The sequence below is a fragment of the Astyanax mexicanus genome, chromosome 11, assembly GCF_023375975.1.
Source record: "Astyanax mexicanus isolate ESR-SI-001 chromosome 11, AstMex3_surface, whole genome shotgun sequence".
Classification (NCBI taxonomy): Eukaryota; Metazoa; Chordata; class Actinopteri; order Characiformes; family Acestrorhamphidae; genus Astyanax; species Astyanax mexicanus.
The window spans coordinates 29,608,809-29,626,313 of record NC_064418.1 but is presented as its reverse complement, the minus strand read 5'-3'; the positions used below and the strand labels follow the sequence as shown (position 1 = coordinate 29,626,313).

The window sequence follows — 17,505 nt, the reverse complement described above, 5'->3', positions numbered from 1 at the left end:
ACAGCTCAACAAACACTCCCTTGCATTTAGTGGTCCAAGAGCTGCAGCAACATCCCTCTCTCTTCAACATGTTTACATATGTGCGTCAGAGAACACTCTGTTCTCCGATTGGTCAATACCAAGGAGCATGTTGTAGGTCATGGCAAACTAGGCAGAAAAAAAAATACAAATGGACTTTCTTTGAATTGCTGTCTTTAATATTTTGCACTGCAAACCCCATTTGTCTTTCCAATGTTCCCATTCTCTTCAAAACGTGTCAAAATCATGATGAATGTATGTAGTGTGATCCTGGAAAAAGCACTGTGGGAAATGCCAGTAGGTGCCCCTGCATCAGGAGTGTAAACCAACTGGCACTAAGACCAGACAGCCCTGGAAAACTCACCACATCGACTCCAGAATGAGATGAGAATGAGCGCGACAGAAACTTATCAGCACTGACAGAGAGGCCACTACCACAGGACCCGCTCACGCACCAGCTCACTCCTCTCACACTCTCAACACTGATCAGTGAGAGAGAAGGACAGGGCAGAGCTCTCCCTCCTCTCAGGGGTTGTGTGTGTGTGTGTGTGTGTGTGTGTGTGTGCGTGTGTGTGCGTGAAAGAGAGAGCCACTGGCAACTTTGAGCTGAAGGCTTGAATGCAGTAGGTGCTGAAAGTGACAGGGCTCTCCCTCACCAGAAGAGGAGAGGGAAAAAAGACAGAGGCATACAAATAGGGGTGGATAGAGAGGAAAAAAGAGAGGGGGAGAAACATAAAGGAAGAAAAGAGAGAAACTGACAAAAAAATTAAATCAGAGAGCGGACAAATGTGGAGGGAGCAAAAGTGGGTAATAAGAGGAAACAGAGTCAACAAGAGGCAGGAGAGAGAGAAGAAGAAAGGAGAAAAAAAGAGCAGCAAAAAAGTCTAAAGAGACTGAACAGAAACAGATATTACTAAAGAGAGGAATACCATCAGAAAAAGAGAGAGAAAGAGGAAGAAGTAAAGAAAAAGATGGTGAGAAAAAAGAGCGACAATAACAAAGGGATGAAAAGGAGAGAGGTGAGAAAGCAACAAAAATGTAGAAGAGAGGGGAACAGAAAGATATTGTTTGTTTAAGAAAAGAGGAGGCACTGAAAGTAAAAGAGTTAGAGAAAGAGAGAGAGAGAGAAAAAAAAGATAGAAAAGAGAGGGTAGAGAGACTCCACCATACAGAGAGGAAAGAGAGAGTGAATCCTAAAGAGAGAGAGAGGTGCTGAAACAGGTAGAAAAAGGAAGAGAAACTCCACCAGAAAGAGAGGAAAGAGAGAAAGACTCCACAAGAGAGAGAGAGTGAGAAAAAAAGAGGGAAGCACTAAAACGGATAAAGAAAGAGAGAGAGGAATGAGAGAGTGACTCCACCATAGAGAGAGAGGCACTGAAACAGATAAAAAAGAAAGAGACAGGGGAGAGAAACTCCACCCGAAAGAGAGAGAAAAAGAGAGACTCCACAAAAGAGACTGAGGAAGTAAGTAAGTGAGTGAGTGAGTGAGAGAAAGAGAGAGAGGCACTGAAAAAGAAAGAGAAAGAGAGAGTGGAGAGTGACTCCACCAACACAAGAGGAAAGAGAGAGTGACTCCACCAGAGAGAGAGAGAGAGAGAGAGAGAGAGAGAGAGAGAGACTCTGAAATAGATAGAGAGAAAATCCATCAGAAAGAGAGAGGCACTGAAATTGATAGATTGAAAAAGAGAGCGATTCCACCATAGAATGAGAGGAAAGAGAGAGTGACTCCATAAGAGAGGAGAGAGACTCTGAAACAGATAGAGTGACTCCACCAGAAAGAGAGAGGCACTGAAATGGATAGAAAAAGAGAGTGATTTCTCCATAGAGAGAGAGGAAAGAGAGTGACTCCACCGAGAGACTCCACCAGAGAGAGAGAGAGAGACTCCAGCACAGAGAGAGAGAGAGACTCCACCAGAGAGAGAGAGAGAGAGAGAGAGACTCCAGCACAGAGAGAGAGAGAGAGACTCCAGCACAGAGAGAGAGAGAGAGAGAGAGAGAGAGAGAGAGAGAGAGATGTACAGCAGCAGCAGTCAGTCGGTCGGTTGGAGAGTAGTTGCTCTCTCTCCCTCTCTGTTTTTTTTTCAGTCAGCTCCGCTGTTCTGATGGTTTCTGATGAACAGACATGCATCGCAATCCATTTTTAATCAGCTAGTAAATATTTACCTTCCCTTTAGCCGCTCTGTGAGAGGAGGGAGAGGATCCGTATGGTCATACACAGGTAAGACTGACTCTTTTCCTTCTTTTCTTTTTTATTTCCAGTTTAAACAGCGCTGAAACACATACAGCTCTTTTTTCTCTGTTATACGGAGAGAGTCCGGCTCTATTGTTTACAGTCAGATCTCTCTCTCTGTGTTTTGTCTCTGTGTTTCTGTAAATGCCTTCAGTTGAGCAGTGCTGTAGTCTCACCTGTCTCTCTCTGTGTGTAACTCTGCCCCGCAGCCTATTATGTCCGCACTTCGGAAGAAATTCGGGGACGACTACCAGATAGTGACCACCTCGTCCTCCGGCGGCTCCGGCTTCCAGCAGCCCGCTCCGGAGAAGAAGCGCAAGCGGCAGCGCTTCGTGGACAAGAACGGCCGCTGCAACGTGCAGCACGGCAACCTGGGCGGAGAGACGAGCCGCTACCTGTCCGACCTCTTCACCACGCTGGTGGACCTGAAATGGCGCTGGAACCTGTTCATCTTCATCCTCACCTACACGGTGGCCTGGCTCTTCATGGCCTCCATGTGGTGGGTGATCGCCTACGCGCGGGGCGACTTGAACCGCGAGCACCACGACGACAAGTACACGCCGTGCGTGGCCAACGTGCACAACTTTCCCTCAGCCTTCCTCTTCTTCATCGAGACCGAGGCCACCATCGGCTACGGCTACCGCTACATCACGGACAAGTGCCCCGAGGGCATCATCCTCTTCCTCTTCCAGTCCATCCTGGGCTCCATCGTGGACGCCTTCCTCATCGGCTGCATGTTCATTAAGATGTCGCAGCCCAAGAAGCGCGCGGAGACGCTGATGTTCAGCGAGCACGCGGCCATCTCCATGCGGGACGGCAAGCTCACCCTCATGTTCAGGGTGGGCAACCTGAGGAACAGCCACATGGTCTCCGCGCAGATCCGCTGCAAGCTGCTCAAAGTAAGTTCACGCTGGTTAAGAGTGGCCGCTGCAGCACAGCACCTTTAGCTAGTTTCCTCCCTCACGAGGGACTTAAAGTTCAGCGAACTGTGTGGAAAAATGGCTTTTTACAGCCACCTGTAGTGAAATAATCAGATTAAAGGTCTTTTAACTCGTAATAACAGCGCTTCTAAACCCCAGGAAGTCTGGGGTTCTTTTAGTGGCACACAGTACCAAGGACCTGACAGCTAACTTTTGCATAATACATAATTACCTAAAGCATTTTAATCACAAAGAAGACTTAAAGCCATTACTAACGAAGCCCCTAACCCTCTTTGGCATGGTGTTGCTTTCAGGCAATACTTTTTATATGTGTTTTAATGTTATAATCAAACCTTTTTCTTTTAATTTTCTTACTAAAACAGTGTTTTTTTTTTTTTTTTTTGTCTCAGGGCAACAATATCTTTACTGTCCGATGAATGAAAAACAAGTATCTCCAAAACAGCACCCTTTAATGGAAGTTTATGTAAAAAGTAAAAAGAGTTTATTTCAGATAATTTTGAAGTATTTTTTACATGTCTGTTCATCAAGAAATGTTGACACAGTGTAAGAAACAGTTTGTTTAAATTATGTAGTAAGCTAAGAATCATACAAAAGGTGGAAATGTTTTATTGGTTTTTCATTGGACAGTGATGATATACAGTTACATTATATGGAAAGCAGTGGTTCTTATTATCTTATTATGGATATATGAAAAGGACCCTCCAAGCTCTTTTAAGAAGAAGTGGAATATATGAAATATTAAAATCATGCTATAAAGGGCTAAGGTGACATTATGGTAAAAAAAAAAAAAAAAACCCTGTGGCCATGATTTATTAAGACATGGTTGGGACTTCTTATAAAGGTGAGAGGAATAAGTAATGAAGTTGTGGGCATGACTTATATAGCCAGGACTCAATTATCTCGTTCCCACAACTTAATTGTCTCATTCCCATGTTTTAATAAGTCCTGGCCATGCATCAGCTTGGCTCCACACATATAATCTATTTTTACCAGCTAATTAGAAGCAAAATGGGATTTACATGCATTAAAAAGTGCTATATGACAGTTATTAATACTTTATATAGCTAACCTAAGCTAACTTAGCTAGCTATTTAATAACCAGAAATGTTCCTTACATAGACTACACCCTTTTTAAAGTAAAAATATTTAAAATGATACCTTTATTCATAAAATTCATAAGATACGATGTGTAAATACAGTTTGGTGATTTTAATAGAACCTGCTTAACAGAAGCAGCACGTGTTCGCTAGTTAGTTAACTAAATAGCTAACAGTGTACCTAAAACTAGCTAGCTAGCTAAAGTTGCAGCCATTGCTCCAAATCAGCCATTTCCACATATTGTGGAAATTTCTTTCTCTCCCTGCCAGTTGCATTAAGAAAATTAAAAACACGTCAGCTCCCGCATCAGACAACACTTAAACTTTCTTCTGCAAAAAGTCATGCAATAAAACAGTGTTTTAGTATCACTAATAGTGTTGTAATTTTGTAGTGCGATCCTTAAATTTAAAAGATTTCCTCAAGAAATTTTCGATGCAGCACTTACTGACTGAGTTATGACATAAATGTTTTCCTATGTCCACAGAGCATATAAACAATGGTAACGGATTTATATGTGAATTCCAGTAGTAACACAATTTTTAGACCTCTCCAAACAACGTATATTTATTTTATGCCAAATAACATATGTTGTTTGGAGATTTCTAAAAATTGTGTTACATTTAGAAATCACATATAAAAAGCATATAATTTGTTTGATATTTTATCTAAAATACAAAAAAAAAAATCACGACCAAGTGGGGTTAAGGAATTTACACTCAGGGAAACATAACAACTGACGAGTATGTGAATGCAGCTAGAATGCGTCAGGTTTGTATGATATAGCTGTTAGCTAAATGTATCCTATGGTACCAATACCCAGGAATTGTGAGCTCATTAACTTTTAGTAAATATCATGTGATCCTGTGGTAACCTACAGTTTTACCATTTCAAAATACTGCCTATAATGAATTGTATTGTAACACGGCCCACCAAAAAATTGTTTTCCTGTTTTAGCTTCCTTGTTTTAGCAAGTGTTAGTTAGGTTAACTAGCCAGCTAGCAAACAAAACATGTTAGCTATCTAACTAGTTAGCACACAGATCATGTAGCTAGTTAGGTTAGCTTTACTCCGTTTTTCTTGCTCAATGAAACGCAGATTTATTTATTTAAATGGGGTAAAATGGTACCGTAAGCGACATTCTTAAAAAGATAACCTGACTTTGTTTACTGTAAACTAAAAAAAAAATTAACAAAGAGCCAAGTAATTTGAGCAAAAATGATCATTATAAAGTCAAAGAATCAGTAGATCATTTTTCAATGTGGATGAGAGTAAACTATTAAAATAGACTAAACCAAAGTTTCTTATTGGCATGCCACCAACTTGAAAAGTGCTAACACAGTTGGCCATTATTAGAAGAAATAATTTATTGTAAGACATTTTTTTTTGAGTAGGAAAAAGTTACAATTACTCAGGAGATAATTCATTGTAACAAATATACATACATATAATAAAATAATGTTGTTTAAAATGATCATCCAAATACTGAATGTACTGATCGGTATCTAAACTGTCTGGCTATGGTATTGTTTAGTTATCGTAGCTAAACTGAAAGTGTTAACTAATACAGCTAGTTACGTAGTAACAGCAGAACTTGATTATATAAATAAATGTGTAACAGTATGTAGATGCATAATGTTTTTTTACTTTACTAAATATTACTAAGAACATATCTTTATATCTTTTTATATTTATAAGAACAATATGTGCTGAAGTATAGGTAAAATATAATACATATTGATTCTTTAAGTAAGTTTATCCCAGTGGGCCCTGAATTCTGTTGCTGATGTGGCAGCATAGCTAATCTCTCGTAATCAACTCAGCCAACGCTAACTGCTGCTTCTCTTATCAGCTTTAGATTGGATAAAGGCTATTTAGTCTAATGGCCTTTGTGGAGTATTAAATCTTAGGTTATGGATTGTTCTAAATGTATGTACGCTCACTGGATTTTACCACATTTAGGAGAGACAATGCCTAGCTAATATTATAAGGAGAAACTCATTTTATTTGTTAAATTAGTTTTTTTTAATCATATTTCTTTATATGTACATTCGAGTCATGGCCTGTCCGGCCCCACATCATCTTTTCTAGCTTGATAACTTTATTGTTTTGTCATCATTCCCTGATTAAACAAGGTAGAGATGTGAGATGTGCCTGTACGTGTGTTTTCTCATTCCTCCCTGTTAACTGATTGGCCCCTTTCTCTCTTCCTCTATCTCTCCCTCTCTCCTGCTTTCTCTATGGTTCTTAATTTCTCCTCTCTCTCAGTTCAGTTCAAGTTCAACAAGGCAGTATTTTGGTACAGTTGTGCCAAAGCATAACAGAAACAGAAAGAAACCTTTTTTCCCCTTTTTCTTCTTCATAACTGTCTGTACACCTGTTTTTTCCCTCTGTCCTTTTTCTGTCGTTAAATCTTTCTTGTCTTCTCTCTTCTTGTGTCTCCCTCTCTCTGCACCATCCATCTTTCTTTCTCTCTCTTCTCTTTCCATCCTAGTCTCGGCAGACGCCCGAGGGTGAGTTCCTGCCTCTGGATCAGCTTGAGCTGGACGTTGGTTTCAGTACTGGAGCTGATCAGCTCTTCCTCGTGTCGCCGCTCACCATCTGCCACGTGATCGACAGCAAAAGCCCTTTCTATGAGCTGTCCCAGCGCTCCATGCACACGGAGCAGTTTGAAATAGTGGTAATTCTGGAGGGAATTGTGGAAACGACAGGTAAGCAGTCTTCTCCTGTAGCTGGAAACTCTTTTTTTAAATAAAAGCTGTTTTGGAAACTTTTTTTTACACAAAGCATGATGAAGTCATGACTGACCGGTGGGAATAAGTGTGGCGAAACAGATAGGTAATTGTATTGATCAGTGTGATTAAAGCACTGGTCTAAACGTTTTATTTAGGACCAGCGGTAAACATGCAACACCTTGATGGCTATGTAGGCCTGTTTAACAGAGGATAAAACTGATATATGAAACGGTTCATAAATAAGGCCATATCTTGCCACAGGCCTGCTTCTACCAACCCTTGGAAAAAATAAAAAAATACAAAGCCTGTTGTGGTGAATATTGGGTGTAGAATAAAATGTTGCATTTGAATTGGAAGGCAGGCCTATATTTCTCTTTTCAGAGATAATCAGAGATTCTGTGTACCTCTCTCTCTCTCTCTCTTTTGTAACTAAGGACTTTCTCTCTTTGTAGTGTAATGTATTTTGACAGAACCAGTTGTGTATTTAGTAGCACTTTCATTTACTGTCATTACCTGTACTAAATATAAACATGCAAGTAAATAGCACTAACACTTGGAAAGGCAAACAATTAGGAATAGCATCCGCATAACTACATTATATGGACAAAGTATACGGACACCTGCTCAAGGGTTTTAAAATGTTAAGGGGTTTATCCTGCTTTTACTGAACTAACTGGCTGTACTGTCAAGGTAAAGCTTTCAAATAGATTTTGGAGAATTGCTGTTAGGACTTGTGAGGATTGCATTCATTGAAGAACATTAATGAGGTCAGGTTGTTGTTGGATGACCCACCCCATCCTCAACTCATCCCAACTCATACTCATTCCGAAAGTATTAGCTGGAGCATGATCATTCACAAGAACAAAGTTACAGTTCTGCACAGCTCAATGCTGGGTGGGCTTTTTACCCCATTAGCCCATATTATCTAGTGCCAATAGGTTAATCGTTATCTGCTCAATTTTATCTTTATCTGCTTTATTAGATGTTCACAACCTTGAATATCAGTGTAGTCTTAGACCTTTTCCCTTCCTTTTAATGGAAAATCTTCATTCAGAATGCTGTGTAGTCCAAGAATATGCTTTTACCTTGTCTGGGTAACAGCCCCATAGTGTATTAACCTGCTGTTGTTATATAGACCACTTAAAAATGATGAATTTATTTAATTTTACCAAATTGAAAATCTCTGGAATATAATCAGAGCAGAAACCAAATAATATAAACTCTTTTTGCGTTTTTTGAGGTCTGAAAGCTCTGCATCTTTTTTGTTTTTTTCAGCCATTTCATATTTTCTGCAAATAAATGCTCTAAATGACTTTATTTTTATTAGGAATTTTGGAGAAATGTTGTCTGTAACCTATAGAATAAAACAACAATGTTTATTTTACTCAAACATATAACTATAAATAGCAAAATCAGAGAAACTGATTTAGAAACTGATGTCGTCTCTTAATATTTTTCAGAGCTGTATATATATTTTAGTGGAGCTTTGATTTTGGAGTCTGTCAGTGTGGCAGAGAATACAAAGTGAAAATCTTGAGAGAGTGAACATTTGGTGTGGGGGGGTGGAGAGAGGTACATTTCATTTGTTACGTTCTGATAAATCTGGCACTAAAACTGGAGTGTCTGGAACTTTTTAAAGACAAATAAATGACTAAGTTATTAAAATAGCTTCAGCTACAGTGAAAGAAGTCGGTTGATTAAGTGTATGCGTTTACTGCCCACTGAAGATCAGACAGAAAGAACGTTTCAGTGTAAAGTATGCACACCCATATACACATCCCTTGATTTAACTTCCCTAAGGTCGGTTGGTGGTCTGTTTTGGTGTCAAAGAATAGTCAGCCTAAATGTCGGGATGGGTTTTAATTGGACCAGAGAGGAAAGCTGCTATGGTAATGCTGTGTATGGAGTTTGACACTGCCCTTTCTTGCTTTAAACTGCTTCTGAATATTCTGTAGTTTCTGGCTAGTGGATTTAGGCGAGTGTGAGATAAAGCCAGCAAAATCCTGAAGCGTAGCATTTAAAACAGTTGGCATGGGCTGACAGTGTTGTCTGCTGTTTTTTTCCCCACATTTTGGCACGTCACTTTTGTGGAGGTAAGATAAAGAGATATTAAATGTCACTGGTTATTAATGAGACTTTTTTTGTTACATCAGACGTGGCATTGCTGTTATTTGAAGATATCTGAGCTTGTTTCTAAAGCTTCATATAATTGGAAGCTGCTTCAGAGCGTGTTTATCCTAAACGAAACGGATGCATCTGGCATTCGGCGGTATAAACGTTAAGCTTAAGCTCTGCTGATTTGAGCAAGTCAGGCATAACACAAAAATGAGTTGTGGCTCAAAAAAAACACAATGTTTCATTAAAAATGGATGTACAGTGAAACTCCCGGATCCCAAGACGCTCCGCTTTTCTGGTCACTGTAACTCTGTTTCCATGGCAACCTGCCTCTACCACCCCCCCAGCCCCCACCTCCCCCTATGTGCTCTCAAGGTTTTGCACAGACGCTGAACTTCTGATTATTTTGAAACCCTGAAAAGTGTGTGCAAAGCACATCGCCTGGCTGTGCCTGTGGACACACACTGCAGTGCACTGAGAGAAACTGTGAACGGGTATGTCTGGGTTTTAAAAATAAATACACAGCACACAAAGAGCTGCTGACTCTTCAGCATGATCTTATGAGTGGAGTGTGTGTGTGTGTGTGTGTATGTGTGTCTGTACGCTGTGACAGTGCTGGAAACAAGAGACGTGCTCAGTTTTTGTGTCACATAGGCAAGAAATCAAAAACATGCCAGTGTTGTTCCTGTTTGCGTCACACAGGATAGGGGTGTATGTGTGGAAACAAAAACTTCAATATGCGAAAACGCTGCTGGATATCCAGATATCGATGTGAAACACAATTAAAAAAGATCCTAAATTAGTTTAAGCTACTTAAAGGTTTTTTGGCACTAGGCTTGGCTGCACTAATTTTCTCAGATTAGGGGGCTGGTTTAGACTTATGCATAAAGTCAGTGCATTGTCTACAGCATAGCCTGCATGAGTGCTGTACACCACTGTGACCATTAATACTTGTCCAATTACAGCTGCTGCTGCTGCTGTTTGTGATGTGCGATGTGTCAGATTTCTGGGGAGGTGTCAGGCTACTCTGGCTGTGGAGTAGGATACGTAGCTATGGCGTAGAGCAGGGGTTCCCAACTTTTGCAAATCACAGTCTAGTGCTGGGCGATATGAAAAAATCATGATACACCACATTTAAAGCAGCACTAGGTAGGATTTTCTAGATTTTTTATCTTTTAAAAGAAGTAAAATTACAGCTTAAAACTCACTGCAGCGCTGCATTGAGATGTAATAGGGGGAATAGCAGTGCTCTCGTGTCTGTGCCGGGGTCCTCTGAGCTCAAACCAGACTCTGTAAGTTTTCCGAGGCGGCCGCGACCAACGCTCGCGAGAACTGCAACCTGCTTTCCGATGTTTAGTTCTAACAGTTCTACAAGGACTACTGGTTCATTCTTTACAAACTAACATACAGACACTCTGGCAGAAGCTGGAAAGAGACCAAATATGTCTGTGAAAGCCAGAAAACGAGAAAGAGAAACTAATCCGCCTGAAACAATTATTACAACTGTAGGGGGAGCCCACGAGCACAAAATCTCAATCCTACCAAAATAATATCATTGCTTACTTTTTTCCAACTTTATTTCAGAGTGACAAATGAGAATTACTACCTTTTTGTGCAGCAATATATATATGTATCAAAAGAAAACAAATGAGGTAGATGCAGTAGCTATTTTTTTTTCAAAATTATATAGGTATATAAATTGAGTTTTTAAAATAAACTCAATTAACCTTTTTTTTAAGTGTCCGTCAAATAACGTAAAGCAGCATCATGTCGCAAAATCACATTATCAAGCTTTTTTTTTTGCGAAGATTACCTTAATACATTTCAGCGTAGCCTGCTTTATATATTTGCATGAATAATTGATTAAATTACTGTAGAAACGGGGACGATAGGGACGATAGAATGTAAGTAGCACGATAGACACTTTTCTAATGTCCCCACAATATTTATCGTAATATCGCACAGCACCATCACAGTCTATTAAACCCACAACAAAACTTTCCAAGGCCACTGGGAATATTTTATTTGTAGTTTAAAACCAAATACAGCACAACTATCAGCTTCATAGTTTTCTGTTCCCGTGCATGTAGATGGTCCGGCTTCAGGGTCTTTTGTTGTCAAAGTCTAAAAATTTTTTCAACCATCACTCAGATTCTGACTAATAATGTAACTACCATATTTTTCACACTATAAGGCGCACTCTCAATAAACATCTATTTTCTGGTGTATTTTCATACGTAAAGCACACTGGATTATAAAGCACATTTTAAGAGACACGATATGAAACTTTCTATACATTTAAAAAACTTATTAAGTTAAGTAAAGCTAAGCTAAGTAAACAAAACTGTAATTAAATAAAGAGTTCAAAAAAAGTCAAACGAGCGCTGGATGTTAATCTACGCAAATTTCACTCCTAAAAACTGTTTATTTATGTGAGTAAAGAGCTTCCGTTTATTTACAGAAAGCTCAGATTCCCGGGCCGATAATACTCACTTCTGAATGGGGAAATAGTGCTTAGCGGCTAATGCTAATGCTACTCCAGCCCGGTGCTGGAGAAATAAACTGAAACTTCTGAATAACGCTGCACATCAGTGGAGTGGCTTTACTGCTCCTTACAACCTGACTGGCAAAATTCATACACAAGGCACACTGACGATTTTTTTGAAAATTAAAGGATTTTAAGTGCGCCCTACAATGCGAAAAATATGGTAACCGGGCTATTAATCTGCTAGCTTGCTCTCTTTGCCTGTCATGTGACCACACCAAACTACACCAAACCAATCAATTATATTTTCAATTACCTCTTTTAAACTATTTATATATTGGAATAATAAAAAAAAAAATTGTCCAAAAAAATTGCCCGTGTCCCAAAGGTAGATAACCACTGCGGTATTGTTTTTCGGCTACATGTAGAGTATACATAGACTGGGTCATATAAATTAGCCTTAAGAAGTAGTTTGGTTTGGTGTGGGAGTGCTCTGGAACCTTGTTTTAGTCTCCCTACCTCCAGTTATAGTCTAGTTATGAGTACAGTTTGCAGTGTGAAGAGCTTCTCCTGTTTTTTCACAAAGTAAATAACGTTTTTGTTTGCTGATGCTATTGCAGCTCTTAAAAACTAGTTTCTAGTTAACAATAAAAGTACAGTTCATCTCTCAGCCCTAGCATCACAGATGTATGGAGTCAAAAAGGTGCCAGTGTCATGGACTGATAGCTGTTTTTTATTGGATCAATTATTATCCTAGAAATTATAGCAACAAACAAGATAATTGTCTTTGAAAACCATTTTATGCCACTGATATAACGGTAATGGTTACACCCTAATAAAAAAAGCCTCACGTATGTAAGGATTAAAAAATGTGTCGTATATTTTTTGCCTGTTCAACTAGAGTTCTGCTGTTATATCCATACATTATTTTTCATTAAGGGCAGACCAGAGTGAAGCAGCAACAATACTTCCACTTCCCTAATGTGGTGACTCATATCTGATGGTGTCAGGGCTGTGTGGAGTCACAGATCTTATCTTTTCAAATCAGCTCTGAGCCACTTTCTATTTAGTCCTGTAGATCCTATAGGCTACATTCCTCTTTCCAGGCTAAAGTGACTGAAATCTGATTTTGTTGCCCTAATGTGACACAAATGTGATTTTTCAGGGCTGTAAGGACATGTCATTGAGTTTTATTCAGATGTGTTCCGGATTTGTTGGCACGCAACATGTATGTGAATGGTTAGATCAGATTGTGTGCAGTTATTTTCCTGTATGCATGTGCTTAGTTGCTTATAGAGGCTGTAATGCTTATAGGAAAGTCTATTCACTCAGCTGTCATCTTTGCAGAGCTGCTGGGAAGTTATTTCTAATCACATAAGACAATGTGTTCTGGCTTGTTTTGGCCACTGTCTATGCTTAAAAATACTTTTTTCTTTTTAGGGACACATTTTAGTTGTGTCCCTGGGTTTCACTCATTCCTGTTACTGTAAAACATTACCTCATCCGAAACATCTGGAATATTCTACAACAAGTCACATCTACAACAGGAAGTGACATCAGATGGTTTTTCTGAAGATCATGGGAAGACCAAAATTAGGTCCTCTTACTTGTTTTTTCTGTATATTTGATCTTATCGTAACTCTGACTGAGGAGGTCAATCTCAACCCTCATTCCTGTTACCTAAATTAATCCTCAGATGTTATTTGTTTATTTTGTAAACTACAAACAAATCACAAGAACGTGCTCAGTGTCCTCCTCATGCTATTAGCATAGCTGCTATTTAACTATTTGTCATGTTTTTGCTAATTCTATGCTAAAAACCCATTCCTGTTACTTTCATTCTTGTTACTCAAAACATAAAACGTAACAGGAATGAGTGCTAGTAACAGGAGTGAGTTCCAGTAACAGAAATGAGTGCCATTAACAGGAGTGAGTGCCATTAACAGGAATGAGTGCCGTTAAGAGGAGTGACTTTTTTTTGTCATAAATATCAATTATTTGAACATGCAGTCAAACAAAAATCGAAGAAATTAGATATGTTTTTAAACATGCTTTTTAAATGTCACATGAGTTATGTAACCAACTTCGACTTAGAAACTTTGTAAAAAATTAAGTAAAGCTGCCTGAGCTTGACCAGTACATGTTTAGAGTAGTTTTATGTTATTAGATTCAAAGTTGAAAAAAAAACAAACAAGTTTAATTTGGAAGAGTTACAACAAGTAAATGGCACCCATTTGGTGGAATGGCCCATATATTTCCCCAAATTATAATTAATCGTAATTTTGTCATATTTTAAGGGGTAAAAGTCATTTCTGAGGTGATGTACTGTCCACAGAACTTCTTATCTTAGTAACTTAGACTGTATCTAGTGTCTCAAAAAAACCTTACTCAGACGAATTGCATATAAACACAAAAGTAAACATTCTCAACAGAGCTGAATAGTTGGGTATCCATTTTAAGAAAATGTTCCCATCTTCCAGATTTAAAGTTAGAGTCAGTGGGTTTAATATTTTGTGAGTGAATTGTTTTCTGTACTCTGTTTACAGCGATTGACACATCTTTTCCTTTGTTCCAGTGCAGGTTATCCAAGATTTTTTTATTTTTTTTGTGCCTCAAAGGCAGTAATTGACAGTCGGCTTTGCAGCATGTGGTTTTGAGGTTTTGAAGGCAGGAGACCTCAGGGTCACGTTTGAAACGCCAGCTGTACCTGATAGCGAACGCTGCTGTGCTGCCTCAGGCCAAGGTGCTTAAACCATGTTGTACCAAGCCTGCCTGCTACACAGTACAGGATGAAGCTCTCCCCCACCCCCTCCCATGTATTATGTATGAGTACATCATATACTTGGATGAAAGAGTAATCTGTATTAGTTAATATTTCTTTATGTAGTAGAGTAGTCTAATTCTGCTCTCTGTCAGCTTATGTGCAGTGTGGTGAGGAATATATTTATAAGCCGTGGCAGTCGTGAAGGAGTTGAAAGTGAATGAGGAAACTGTGATATTTCGGTGGATCAAACGCTGTCAGCAGTGAAAACCTCATGCTAAACAAATTATTAAAATTGCTGTTTTGAAGTGGTAATGATGTCATTTTGCTGTTGTCACATTATCTAAACAGCCACTGGTAGAAGGAAGAGTGATCTGAAGCACTGGACTGGAATTAACAAAAGTAATAACTGCGATAAACAAATGTTTGGATAAAATATAATTAGTATAATCAGATATAATCAATCTAATTTCTTTGTGGTTTTTTTATGATTTTATTTTTGATTTAGTCACCATTTTCTCCCAATTTGGCCATTCAATTGCCCCACCCCTTTGTGCGTTCCCATCACCAGTAGCACCTGCGACCCTAGGAGGATGCGGACGAGCACACGCCTCCTCCAACACGTGTGAAGTCAGTCACCCCTTTTTTTGAGCTGCTGCTGATGAATCATTGCCTGAGTGGCTAGCGCGCTCGGAGGAAAGTACAGCAGCTAGGTTCCGATACATCAGCTCACAGACGCCTTGTGTCACCCGGCAACACCTTTAACCGTGATGGGGAGAGAGCGCCATCTACCCACCCGGAGAGAGCAGGGCCAATTGTGCTCCCTCTGAGCGCCGGCAGCTTGATGGCAAAGTTGCATGAGCGGGGGTTCGAACCTGTGACCTCCCGCTCATAGTGGCAGCATATTAGACCGCTGGACCACTTGGCACCCCGCATTCACATCTGAATTTGACTCAGATCTGATGTTTTTAAAGCTGTGTGGACACACAAATGTGATTTTTATAAATCAGATCGAAGGCTGCATTCCTATTTCAAGACAAACCAATTGAACCAAATACTACAAACTGTTAATGAGGGGGTTTATCAGATTTTATCAGAGATAAATCAGTTAAAGTGTTGTTGTTTTTAAAAGGACCATCAGTTTTGATATCGCTCTCCTCATTTATAGAGATCAGAGCCTAGGCTTATGCGACTGGACTTATTAAATCTGAATTGAATATGTGATATCTGATCAAGGATCACGTTTATGAAAGAAACTTAAAAATTAAATTTAGTTGATTAAATCTGATATGTCCACAAAGGCCTGGAAAAATCAGATCTGTGTCACATTTAGACAAAAAAAACAGATTTGGTTCACTAGAGTTTTGTGATGTGAAAATAGCCAGAGACACACTCTTCGTATGGTCCTGCTGACCTCTAGATTTGTATCAAGCATGCAACCGTACAGTAATCATTTGGAAAATAATCTAATAAACATGATTAATTACTTATCATACATGCTTTATTGATCAGACAAGAAATGTTTGATATCAGATGTGTGCTTCTGTTGTATACAATCGTGGGTTACTAAGTTAAGGTTGCTAATAAACACCTGGCCCAGGCTGCTGCCTGTATCCTCTCTATAAGCAAATGGGCAAAAATATTGTTTCCTGTCGGCTCAAAATGCATCTAGATTAATGTAGTTTAGAATATGTTATTTAAGTCTACATAAAAACAGTAAACTTATCTGCTGAGTAGCACAACTGGGGGGGCATATTGAGTAACCCTTCCATTTTTACTAATTGTATTTTGTTTTGGTTTATTTTATATTGCTTATGTAGCTTTTTGAAATACTTTCATCACATTCATTTGATTTTGGCTTATTTATTCCTTTATTGTAAACAGTCATATTGGAAGGTTTGTGTTTTCTTTTTCAACTCTATGTGTACCATACTTCAGTTTCCTTATTGCTCTTATAATAAAGAGCTGAAAGCTTTTTCGAGCAGATTATATTTATTCTGCTTTTACTTCTACCTAATGCAGTGTATAGGTCATTACAATTGGAACTTTTGTATCCAAACCAAAAAAGAAGAGCCATTTGGAATTTAGTTCATATCCACAGTTGTGTAGTGGATATATTGTGCACTATTTGAACAAAGAAAACATTTTATATTTTAATGTCCTACATAGTGCCCTTGGAAGGAGAGAATTTCTGTTTTGATGTTGATGTTCCATATGGCAGTGGTGGTGTTTGTTTGTGTGGTTAAACTACTGGCTACTCTGCCCCCCACGATTTCCATTGGTCACGTATTTCTCCATTCCATCTGTATCCATAAGCTTTCAGAGAGCATGGCTAAATACAGACAAAATGAACCATCCATCCATATTCATATCTATACATAATATTGAGCATCAGCAGGAGTCTTTACCCACACAATTGAGCTAAAAATAGGAAATTGGAACAAGGCCTGCAAATGTGAATGCAGCTCTCTTTTTAGTTTTTTTTAATAAATGTTATACAGTTTCGTCCTACACTATTATTATTTATCTGTTTATTATTTTTTATAGTTAAAAAAATTATAATCCAGTATTAGTACCTGACTCCACTAATGCTGAATTATTGCTGAATGAAATCAAATACTTCAGAATCTGAGGTGAAGTTTACTCGAAAGGGGCCGCTACTTAAGCAAAAGGGACAAACATAAGGCCGTCTTTTAGCAAATGAAAGGAGTTGTCTACCGTGCACTGCACTGCACAGCATGATTTAAAGCCTTGACAGGCTTTAAATGCAGAAAGTGCGACTCGAAACAAACAAAAAGGCATGAACTAATTCTCTTAATTAATCATGGGTGTGCTTTAAATGTAAACTAAAGTAAACCAGTCAGGGTGTCACTTACCATTCTGATTAAGAGGCAGACATGCTCTGACTTTGGAGGATTGGTATTTTAAGGGTGCAGTGCTTCTGCTCTTCTCAGCAGAGGAAACTGACCTGCATGTTTACATTGTGAAGGTGTGTGAGCAGCACAAACAGCTATGTTATTTTATTGTGTTTTCTGTTTATCGTTGATGTAAAAGTTGGTTTGTGCACTGCGGTGCATTCATTTGCGTAGCCAAGATAGGAAAGAACATCTGATTGATTGTTGACT

The 17,505-nt window shown here is 38.9% G+C and overlaps 1 protein-coding gene across 1 annotated transcript in view; it reads left to right on the top strand.

Moving 5' to 3' along the window:
- Window positions 1-1,941: 1,941 nt before the first annotated feature.
- kcnj3a (potassium inwardly rectifying channel subfamily J member 3a) overlaps window positions 1,942-17,505 on the top strand; it is a 57,342-nt gene continuing 41,778 nt past the window's right edge. Inside the window, exons 1-3 of the mRNA XM_007253484.4 lie at window positions 1,942-2,236; window positions 2,458-3,147; window positions 6,779-6,995. Of these exons, the coding sequence (XP_007253546.1) occupies window positions 2,464-3,147; window positions 6,779-6,995 (901 nt within the window). The 5' untranslated portion in view covers window positions 1,942-2,236; window positions 2,458-2,463. The remainder of the gene's footprint in view (window positions 2,237-2,457; window positions 3,148-6,778; window positions 6,996-17,505) is intronic.